The sequence below is a fragment of the Pocillopora damicornis genome, chromosome 14, assembly GCF_964200805.1.
Source record: "Pocillopora damicornis chromosome 14, jaPocDami1.2, whole genome shotgun sequence".
NCBI classification, from domain to species: Eukaryota; Metazoa; Cnidaria; class Anthozoa; order Scleractinia; family Pocilloporidae; genus Pocillopora; species Pocillopora damicornis.
In genome coordinates, this window is record NC_142683.1 from 11,195,759 (window position 1) to 11,207,766 (window position 12,008).

At 36.7% G+C, this 12,008-nt stretch overlaps 1 protein-coding gene across 1 annotated transcript; it reads right to left on the bottom strand.

The window, feature by feature from the left end:
- Positions 1-130: 130 nt before the first annotated feature.
- On the bottom strand, positions 131-2,676 carry LOC113673321 (multifunctional methyltransferase subunit TRM112-like protein). Its single transcript, XM_027189714.2, has 4 exons — positions 2,514-2,676; positions 2,213-2,314; positions 2,011-2,103; positions 131-1,152 (listed from the first exon to the last, which is right to left on the bottom strand). Exons 1-4 carry the CDS (start codon positions 2,586-2,588, stop codon positions 1,051-1,053), a joined length of 372 nt encoding a protein of 123 aa, XP_027045515.1. The 5' UTR covers positions 2,589-2,676; the 3' UTR covers positions 131-1,050.
- Positions 2,677-12,008: the final 9,332 nt, after the last annotated feature.

Genomic DNA, 12,008 nt, shown 5'->3' on the forward strand with positions numbered 1-12,008 from the left:
CTTCAAAGATAGTTCTTAAGCTAGAATCTTAACAAATTCTCACAGTGCCTAGTTTCACCAATGATTATAAAGATGTGTCAAAAAAATGCCAGGGGAACCACCATCTGGCTCCAAGTCAACTCGCATCATATCCAAGGACAGTAACTTTAATTAAAACAAGTCTCTTAAAGATAACAAAAATAAGCTATTCACTTGCAATGGAAATCATACAGGCCATGCTGATAAGTCCTTTTACTGTCTGGATATTTAGTTTTTCCATGTTAGAGATTCATTGTCATTCATTGTCTTGAATTTGGCATGTCAAGGAAAAATAATTAAGTGCACCTGAACAAATATCAAACTTTTGTAAAACATCAGTTTTGCAGTGAAAGGAGACCTTAATGGCATGAAATCTTTGGTAATATCAAATTACTCACTCAAGGGTATCAATAAAACAACCACAAAATTCTCCAAAATGAAAATTCCACTATGGTTTGAGCCCCAAAGGATACATGATTTTTACTAAAAAAAAATTTCAGGTTAGCCAGACTAGAAAAATGTGCCTTTTGAAACCTATTCTTTAAGTATATTTCCCAAGAAAGCAAGCTAATTAATCCAACAAAGATCTTTGGGGTCAGAGTCTTAAGTGGGTTGCCAATCTGTTGCTGGGCAACTCTACTCCCTTTGTTCTTGACATTTATCAAATTTCTTGTGATATTTCTACTGCTAGTAAAGAATACCTATAAAAATACTCTTTTTTTAATTTAGAAGTACATGTATTATTCATCAGGGTTACAGCTGGGTGTATATTAAAAAAAAAAGAGTGCCATAGCCACATGATATTACATATTTATTTACAGCACTATACAAGTCTTGTTGTGAGCCTGCAAATTTGTTGCCCATTATACAAGTCTGTGTTGCAGTTCAGATTAATCCAATCCACTGCCAATCTCCCAAACATGATGTATAGCTCCAGGATTTTTGTCTCATTCCTCTAAGCTGGTCAAATAACTCTAAGTACCAATCCCACACAATGTCCTCCAGCCCACATGGAGAATAAATACAGCACATTTAAACTTCATCCTCATTAAGAAGCATATTTGGAATTCCATTTTTGATAGGGAACTTTCTCCCTGATTCGGGGCAGACCAGTGATCCTTCTTGAACTTCCACCTGTACCAAAAATAATGTTAGTACATTTTCAAAAATGTTGGTTCGAATTTTCATCTAGTTTTGTTAATTTTTTAGAGTCAGGAATTTATATGCTTATATACAATGCTTCCACGGAGTCTGGCATGCTAATTATGGTTGGACCTGTATTAAGCAGTCACTGGGAATAGTGGGGCACCTGCTTAATACAGGTTGACCACTTATTAAAGGTTTCCTGGAATAGGGGTTAACCACAATAAAAAATCTCCATTTTATGCCATAATTGGTCACTTAATATACAGTTCATTCAACACCTTACTAAAAAATGCATTGACCTCTTGTTAATAAATAGCAAACAACAAAATGGTGGCACAGTAAAAAAAAATGAGCAATAACAGCAGAATTACTGTACGCAGTATACTGTTATCAAGCAGTTGGACCCCCAAGTCATTAACTAGCAAATGACTTGCATGAAGTTCATGCAGAATATTTGTCTTAACAGTCCTAAGAAGAGAGATCATCAGCTTTGCATTGAAGACATTTTAACTCAAAGTAATAACACTGATTTCAGGAGAAAAACATGAAATTAATTCTAGTTAAGAGATTATTCTCAGTTTTATTTGAGTGACTGTTCAAAACAGGTGAATACAATACAGACAGGCTTTTGGGATTCACACCATGTGACCACTCAATGAAGCTGAAAATTACAGAGTTTATGGCAAAAACAGTTTGGGACTATGACAAGTCACCATTTAATACAGGTTAACCTTTATCAGGGTACCCAATGTTATAATTCAAAAAATCCCATACTTGAACATATGTGTGGACGTAAAATACAACAAATACGTACAATCACTAGTAATTTGTTTCAAAACCATATACCTCGAGCAGAACATGATGTGCTTTCTTTAAGAACTCTTCATCTTTTTCATAGTCTGGGATCAGTTCATCAGGTAAACCCCCAGACCGTCCAACCTTAAAACAAATGTGAAGAATAGATTAAGTCAGTTGTATAGATCTTTTCTTGAGTTTAACCCTTCAACGCCTAAGAGTGACTAGTAAGTATTTGTTTCAGTATTCTCACTTGCTGCGCTGCTTGTACGAGAGCACCCCAGTCCACTTTCGGAATCATACGAGAGATGAATTCAGGGTTGAAATCCACCTCATTAACAACAACATTCACGACCTAAAGGGAAAAAAGAGAGGATATAACACACTAAAATAGATTTTATAAATGAATTACGGCTTCAAAGTAAACGAATTTAAGGTTATTAACATTGTAGATCAAATAAAGCGACTCCAGAATGTATCCACGTGCACGTCAAAGATGTCCATTTTTTGTTTCAATTATTTGACAACTACTTCGTTAAAAGTTAATCAACTACCTCTATAGCCAAAGGATATCCATTCTTTACGCCTTTGACGTGAGATGTAAGCATGTTATGCGTTAAAAGGCGCATTTTTGGCTATTTTATCACGTAAATAAGGGGAGGTTTGGCAGAGTTTCTACCGCGGGACACCCGCTGAACTACTCTGTGGGCTCAGCATGGAGATGAGGCTGAAGGAACACCACCGATTTGGGCGCGTATTTCACATGCAGTAGTTTGGCTGTGATGTTCACAACTGATGAAAGGGGGTAAGTTTCTAAGGAAACCGTGGTGCTGTGTCAGTGAGAGAGTATGACAGGGTAATTTGGTATTATCAACTCAGTTGATATCGTAAATTGGCCACCGTAAAGAGTTTAAAAGCTGACGTTTCGAGCCCTTTGTCATTCACTCTGACGAAAGCTAAACGCTCGAAACGTCAGCTTTCAAACTCTTTATGGTGGCCAATTCACGTTATCAACTCGGCTGATAATACCAAATTACCCTATGATGTTCACACATTCGTGAAGTGACCAGGGTTTTAATGATTATCTTAATGTTTATGCTCCATCGAGGTGTTATGTTTTGTTTCAATCGAACTGCACTTCGTTATGATCAGATATGCAAAAGAAAGGTGCCTCCGGCCAAAAGTGTTTTCGTAAAAGACGCTTCAAACGGCTTACAAGGGCGAAAAACTACCACAAATGCGTCGATTAAAATTTAATTTAACTTAATTGAGATTTTCAGATCAATATGTAATACAATTTTCAGAGCTTTATTCATAGCCCTCATAGATTTTGCTCGTTTCGTGTCAACGGTTATTAACCACGATCACATAGCGCGATCTGCCTATGGTTCTGCTTCGATTAAATGAGAAACTCTCCTAAGAAAAACAGCCACAGAGTTACACTTACTTTGGAGAGTGATTTGACAACCATTCTAAAACTGAATAATTACTATCGTTCTCTTAAATCCGTTTTTGCCGGTTATCCATTTTCAAGCAGAGCTCTTTTTGCTGATATTCACTGTACTCGACTGCTTTTACTAAAAGTTCCCCAATAAAGAAAAACGAAAAGAATACTAAATGGCTTAATTGTCAAATCCAACTGGAAGACCGAACTGTAAGAGCTGTCTCAATTGCCTCACATCAATCAAAAAAAAAAACTCCAAGATTGTCTGTATATTTGCTCAAAAAGTGTGCCAATGTCAAAAACGTGTGTTACACACAACAAAAAAGGTGTTTGCTACACAGTGGATCAATTTGCATATATAGCTGAACTGGGAACTCATAGTCTCATGGTAAAATAGGCCATGAAACAACTTCCATAAAAACTGCTGCACTTTAGTACACTCGTGCATCGATTGACATCTTTCATCATACCTTTCAAATAGACCTAGAGCGCAGTACAGCTGTAGGCATGCAACTATCCAATACTACATTCATTTCATTTGGCACTAGACACACATAAGCAGCGCGGACCTATTTTTGATGTTGTAAACAAGGCGGTCAAACGACTGCGTGTGTGTGAAAGTTTTATTGGCTGTCAGAATCAGGTTGTTTTACACGAGTTACAACAAGCAGACAAGCCAGTGAGTCACGGTGTTTTCAAAGCGTATAACTTTTTCGATAAAGCTCCAAACAGAGATGCAGATCGACATGATACCCATACTAGAATAAGCTTTGTGCTCGTAAAGTCTCGAGTTTTCCTTTTACAGATTTCTAGGAACGTTTCAATTTTGCGATACAGGGGTTGTTTCTTACGTCTTCCTTTTAAAATTTTGCGCGGAAAATTGGCGCGTGGGCGGCCAGAATTGATCCCCTCTCGCATGCTCGACGTTTAACCGCTGTATTGGTGTCGTATAGCTGTTTGGAACGCGATTAGTTCAAAGTTGTTTCATTTTGCGATTGTAATTCTTGGATCACCATTATAATGTCATTACAGCAACTCTTGGGTTTACTGATAAAGTGGCGACGCGTTCATTAAAATTAATCCTCAGAACTGAAATACATCATTCGCGTTACAACTTATGAAAGTGTTCTTAATTAAGCTTATACTCAGACATGTAGTTCATGTCAGGAGCTCATCACCAACGATGGGCTCCTTATCATATTAAAAGAACTTTTAAACAGTTGTTTGAGGGGAAATGAGTCCAAAAGAGAGCCACAGCCTCCTCAGACTCGTAGACTCAATTAATAACGCCAAGTAGGTTAGTGGTTAGCAGAACGCATATTATTCGTGTGGTTTCCAGATGCTGTGCGATTTCAGGGTTCGGGTCCCATCTTGAACTGAATGACCGCTGGCTAAGTGAAGTTCTGCAGGTTAAGTCACACTTAGTAAACTGCTGTAAAACAAAATATAACCTTATTTTAAGTTTGTTCTTCTGTTCGATATGACCATCGCAACTACACCAAGTCTGTAGTGAGCTGGAAGAACAATCCCTCACCACGAGAATGAGCGAATATTCAGGTTCAATATTCTTATTGAAGTGAGGGATGAAACCAACCCCTGTAATCAGCTTAATTTCAACAACACGTTGCCCCTGAAATTTGACGTAAACTCGCAGTAGCATAGCTTTCCAGGCCCCTCTCGGCCATGGTTCTAATAAGCTGGATTTCAAATGCAACGAAAGATACAGCTCGTCAAAAAAAAGGCACCCAATTTTTTTTCCACTCCCTCGCCTGAAGTTTATGCGAGACATTGTATTGTGTTTTGAAGTGAAATCCTTGATATTTTATTAATTCAAGTAGTTTCAAAATTGTTTTCATGTATTGTTGTGTTTCGTTTACCTTGAGGATCTAAAATGACCTTGACCGCGTACGTGCTTACCATTTCTTCGATATGGGTGAACATATATTTAGAGATAACACAAGTGGAATTGAGATTCTGAGACAATTTGCTCTTTAAACCAAGATATACAGACTAGTGACACAATTTGTTTTGCCTTGTTCAAAGTTACTCGAAAATAGGAGACTGTATTGCTGCTGCATCAAGGACATGTAACTCTATGAGTTACTTCCGTTTCATCTGTCTTAAAACCAGTTCATAGCTAGGCTTATATTATAGCCCCGTGGGGGTAGGGGAACTCGGGTCAATTTTTGCTGGGTATGTGCCACTGGCCTCTCAGAACCCCGACCATATTATCGTATATTCTGGGGCCAATTTAAAACCCCATCGTAGTTACTTTTTGGCGAATGTAACAGCTTTTTAGCCGCAAATCTTCCCATTTTTAAATCCCTACTTATCAGAGTTTTCTTACCCCCCCAAAATCCCGAAAATGTGCTTCTCCATTCTAGTTACTCTGTAGGAAATGCAACCCTATTGTTGTCAATCCAGTCGGGAAAATGCGACCCCATCTAACGACACATCCCCAAAACCCTTGTTCTAAAGAGTATCACCCCTCCCCCTTCTTAGATTATAGTTCTAGTGTCTAGTTTCATTCCAAATAAATGACCGAGAAAGGAAGTCCACACCTTCTAAGGATCGTCTTCTTGGTCAATTGAATTATTAACAAAAAGCCTGTAATCTGCAAAATTGGTAAAGTAAATCAGTGATAATAGTGATGACGAAAATTATCATTATTATTACTAGGGGTATTTAAATTCAAGAAAGCTCGATGCCCCCTTATTTATAGCCGGATATTTTTTCGATATATTACGGTTTTTTTTTCTATTTAGAAAGTATTTTGAGAATTTCCGGAGAGCTATTCAGACGATTTGAAGCAATTCATGTAGATAGGCTGCTGAGTTGATTCGGTTTTATGGTGGCAATCAGGAAGAGGTCACCTTCGTTTACATTTCAACTGGATTGCATCTTAGAAAGAGGTGGTGACGATTAACAAGCGATAGAATAACAGCAGAGTGTCTTTTTTCCTCTTTATATTGGAGCGTGAAAGAGAAGAGATTAAGGCGATAAGAGCCGATTTTTGTGGTCTCTACCAAGAGCCTTCCCGCTGATACTCATTAATGCGTTTACTTTCCCTCCGAGATTGTGGAACCTCAGCTGTAGTAAGAGAAAAAAATGGTCCAAACAAGACACAGAGAATCGGCCTTGGTCTTCCATCCCGCCTAACAATTTTTGCTATCCTGTTAGATCACGCTCTAAGGTTTTGACATAGAAAACGAAAGAGGACTCATAATCCTTTAGCATAATCTATGGCAGGGTTTTGTATGTTTACTGACACAAACCAAGTTACTAAGATCATAAGATATGAAATATTGAGATAATAGCAGCTAGATTTTATCAGTAACCAGTTATGAGTTATGCTGGTGAATAAAATATAAACCTCCAGGGTTTCTATATTTAAAATTAACCATGTAATATTTCGAAATATATTTTACGGTGCTCACAATTACCCTTGAACCACAGGAATCCTTATTACTTCTATGATATGGTTTACCACCCAGAAAGCATCAGAGACAAACTGAACAATTTCCTAAGTAAGATGGAATATTGATATCTACTTATGTTACAAAATACGAAGACAAAATGTTTCGCTTATCAAACTTAAAAGTTTGAATCTTTTTTTTTTTGTCTTTAAGTGCACAAATATTACTCTCAGTATGTAATAAGAAAATCAAAGCAGGAATGTGAACAATCAATTCCAAACTCTTTTTGTAGTCCCACGGGTTTTCCACATAACTGATGAATGAAATAGTCAGAAGTGTTCAAAAATTTTTAGTTTGGACGGAAAGGTTTACACGGTTCGATGAAGATGGAAAAATTACACTTTTGTCAGATTCATAACACATAAAATTTTTACAACTTTTATGGTGCTTTCTTGGCTATTCAAAGAAATGAGTGCATTTTCTGTTTTTCTTTTTTTTATCTTATGTATCGATCTTAGATCGAAGAGACTCGTGTAGCATTTCGTGTCCAGCACGATGTTGTCATACTCACTAAATGAGTATATTAGGTTCGATGAGAATATTAGGTTGGATGTCCGTTCTGGGCTTGTTTCAGCAGAATGAGTACCTTATATGTTTTTATTTTTGTACTGAAATTTAGACTAACAATATTCATGCAACTTTTGCGTGGTAGTATTCAGTCACTGTTCCTGCCGTTTACGTACTGGATATAAGACATTTTGTCTCATCTGGAACTTGGAAATTTATACGACCTCTCATACTTATTCTGGAATGACTAGATGAAGTTTTAGCCCATGATGGTTTGCATGTCCCTAATCTAGACAGTTTTGTCACAGGTGAATGAGTATATGGTATTTTTGCTCGGCTTCAATAATTTTAGCAAATTCGTGCACTTTCCCATGGTCATGCTAGGCTGAACGTTTAGACAATATCTTCAACTGGTAAGAATTTGATTATATACTGAGTCACGTCTCTAATTACACCTTAACGGAAGTGCGTGCGCACAGCGATCAATCAAGGTATGAATTAATTGGATCCATTAACGTTAACAGATTTGCTCTCAAGAGACACTTGTAAAGAATGCTTCCTACTCAGCGGCAATATCACACAGAATCTGCTAATTATGAAACTAAGTGCATGTGAATGATATTAACGACCAATAGATGTTTCTCACGAGTTAGTTATCTAACAAAACTGTTACAATCGCAGAAGTGGAACATTATCGCATGATGTGTTGTTTAGTTATTGGCTGTCCAAACTCCTCACCAACCACAAGTAACTTTACAAACTGTAGTGTGATTTATCAATATGACGTTTTGTTTGCGTTTATTGAAATTTATAGTCTGTTGAAAAGCACTCTAATTAAATTTTATAACTTTACAATGATCCGTGCACCTTGCTATCTTTTGAAAAGCTTCAGTTTAAGACGGTTTCTTAAATTTGCCCCTGACAACCGTCAATCTGGTTTTTTCTTTCATTTCCTTAAGATCTTACACTAGGAAAGTTTTACCGAGTTGCATCGTCTTTATTCCTTCTAAGTGTTCAATGTCCGCCTGACAAAGATCTAGTTCAGTGCACTAAACCCTCTCTCATGTGAAGTAACTGTTTGGTATGGAGCTTTTAGCTAAATAAAGTTCCACGTAGACAAAAGCCATGAACGAGCTCGTGGGAATCTTACCAAAAACGGAATGAAGGAAGGACTGTGAGATAAATACTACAGTTTATTTTGATGCTCTGTAACCTGGTAACCATTGAGTTAATCCTCAAGCTATATTGACTAGCTGCTTGCGTGTCTAGAGGTTCCGACACCGGACAGAGTGCTCCCAGTCATGTAATCTAGAGACGCACCGTTTAATTGGTTAATGCCGCATTTGTTGTGTCCTTTGACAAGACTTTCAATAGACTTACGAACGATCTTGAAGTACTTTGCATCATATCACAGTAGTTGTATGAACTATTGTGCAATGACAACTTGACTTGCATGGGTAAACACTTTACATAGTCTTTGTCAAGTCACTGTCGTCATCTGCTTGTTGCCTGGTTCACTAAAATGTCCTCTTAATTGTTCTTGTAAAAACTGTTTTTTTACAAAAAATTTCTACAAGAATAGAAATAAACGCCAACCCGGCCGATCGAAACAAAGTTAAATATTTCAAATGACCAATAAACTGAAAATAACAGCGAGAAAACTTCCTCGTGTACAACACTGCCTCGTAGGTTTTAGTTTTACATCTGATTGGTAGAAACTCGAAAATTGCTCTGTTTAAGAGGTAGTCTTGGCAGTTCAGATCTGCAAAAAGAAAAAGGCAAAAGTTTTTATAAAGTTTTATTGTGATTTGTCTTTAAAGTATTTTTTATAGCATTCTGCTTGAATTATTTGTTAGATTTTATTTTCGGTCGACCCCCAATTGAAAACTATTTCTACTGGTGTATTTTATTTCATTATTATCATTTCAACAATTTAACCACTTCTACCTTAAAAGGGATATCTTAACGGAAGTTTTATTGATAACGCTCAACTTTCGCTAATGATCATATAAGGAATTCAGTGTTCATTGAAAATTTATTTCCAGGCAGCGAGTTAATATTTCTAGGTCACGAAACAGAGAAGAAATGACCATAACAGGTAATCCTCATACATGCAAGTCACCGTTAATATCATATCCAACTAACAATGATTTATTTCTGGCTTTCCTGCAAATGCTGATTTCGGACGCTCTTTCTCTTTGTCTACCGGAAGTGTTTTCCAACTTACACGACTTCAGCCTCATATCTTCTCTGAGCAAGTCACATTAGTTCTCAATCTCCCGCCTCAATTGTAAGCGCCAACGCGGCGGTAAACAGGTGTTTTTCATTTTAGGTATCTTTTTTGTAACTAATTTCTGATCAAAGCAATATTAAAGACAAGCCTCTTAAGAGTTAACGTCATTCCGATATCATTAACAAGGTCGATGTCAAGAAACGTAATCTATTTCTTAATTGTCGTTTAATATGAATTTAAAATATAAACAATTTGCAAAGCACTGGAGCGAAAATGCTAAATTGAGAGGTTGAAAAAAATTGTTCTTATCATTGTGTATACTTGTACTAATTGAAAAGTTTATGTACTTATGTTCTGGAAAATGAAAAACAAAAGCACTTTAATTTCCATTTGATAATCATTTCAGTAACAAACTGAAATTTTTGATCATGAATCATTCGTAATACCTAGGAATTGTTAGGGATAAATATACCTTACATTGGGAAAACCTTGTTGACCTATTAACAGCACCGGAAGTGGTTGCAGCCATACTTTCTTTGGACACGCCCGAAAACTAATTTGTAGAAAAATACAGGGAACAATACAGAGAAATAGAAACGTTTTTAATATTCATACTTCACCTTTATTACCATGTTAGCTTGCCGTAAGATCAATACTCAAGTTTTTAGACTAGCCTAAGTCTCGCTGAATGTTTTAAGCTCTTGTGGTTTCTTCGGCTTGCGCAGAAAGGAAATAGTTGTTATTTGCTTTAGCGTGTTTTTCAAAGTGAGAAATTGATATTTTAAAAGCTGTTCGATATAGAAAAGATTGTGGAATTCTTCAGTACAACCGAGATTGAGCTGTATTTTTCAGTTGTGGGTGACAAAAATTTTCTGTTCAGGCTTAAGTTCTGTTTGAAGGAAAAATTTTCAGGGGCAAAATCTTGCAAATTCAATACGTTTCTTAGTTATGATACCCCTAAAGCGATTTGCTAGTGTTGTTGCTTCCAGACAGAGATGTAGTGGCTGGCGACATCCAGGGTAAAGCAAAATTGTTCTCAAGATCTTGCCCTTATACCGGAAGGAAAGATGGATACTATTTTTAATTTTGAGTGTTTCCTTCTTTGCTTGTAAGTCGATCCCAAATGTGTTTTGTTCTCTTATTCTAAGTGTGTCGCTCTCGAATCGAGATACTTGGCGCTCCCAGCTAATTCAAGTAATAATTTCATTTCAGTTGATATACTGATTACTCTAGGACAGAATTGACGTAATAAAATTTGAAAAAAGGCCTGTAAATCAACGAAGATTGATTGAAGACAATTCGATAAATCAATGATTTCGAATTCGTGGTAAACCGCAAAGGCTGGAAAACATTTCTAACTTTCGTTACGTAACTATATGCGCCATCAACTACCTGTTCAGAAAAGTTATTTTTTAAAACGATCTTACCTTGCGGTCGCTTAAGATAATGAAGTGTATAGAGAGATGAATAATGCTGCTATCAATTGAGAAAATCCGAAATAAAAACAACGACATGTGGAAATCGAATCAATTACCCTTCGTTTTTCTCATTTCATGAGCCTTAGGGTCCTGTAGGTGAGTAGCAAGAGAAGGGCCATTGAACAAAAGTTCCACCGCAAATAAAACATTCCACAGTATTCTGTAATTGAACAAACTGATTGAAGAACTCAAAATCTGAAGATCAAAGTTTCGACTCTCTTAGATCGAAAGGACTCAAAATTTCCTTGACAATTTCCCAAATCGCCAGGTTCATGAGCGAAAAATTTTCGTTCTAAATATTCCATCTACTTTTACTTCATTTGCGAAATTATACTTGAGTGCTAAATGAGTTTAAACAATGAACTTGGCTGCATGTCCGTTAAACCGCCTACTTAAAGGAAGCGCAGGTGGTTTGACGGCACAACGCAGTAAGGCGCGAGGCGGCCGTCTTCTCATGTCGTGTCGCCCTTCCGCGCACAGTCGGCCGACAGATTCTAAATTTAAGTTATTTTGCCCTTATTTGTGAATTGTTTTCTCTGAAAGCGAGATTTTGCATCATAACTGATAACAAAACATACATTTTACTCTCACTAAGGGAACGAAAGTTTCTATTTCTAAGTCGGTTTACAAGCTAAGTTAACTGTAAAGAAAAATCTTTTTTTTTACTATTTCTTTGTTGTCAGAATGACTCTGTGAGAATTTTTCTTCCTCAATTATCAAGCTATTTTAATTTTTCGCGTTAGACAAACAAAAAAAGGAATGTTTTTGTAGTGTTTTTTTTCCTGAGCAGAATAATCAGTATATCTAAGAAAAGGAGCAAGTTTTCCCGGTAATTCGAGACGCCGGCTATTTTTCCAAATTTATGCAAGGACCAAATCAGTCAAAACAAAACAAAAGTAGAGATAACACCT

Coding starts and splice junctions, on each gene's coding strand:
- LOC113673321 (XM_027189714.2), bottom strand. CDS start 2,588: ATGCGCCTTTTAACGCATAACATGCTTACATCTCACGTCAAAGGCGTA. Junction 2,315..2,513: donor GATATCCTTTGGCTATAGAG/GTAGTTGATTAA, acceptor TTTTCCCTTTAG/GTCGTGAATGTTGTTGTTAA. Junction 1,153..2,010: donor CACATCATGTTCTGCTCGAG/GTATATGGTTTT, acceptor TTTTTGGTACAG/GTGGAAGTTCAAGAAGGATC.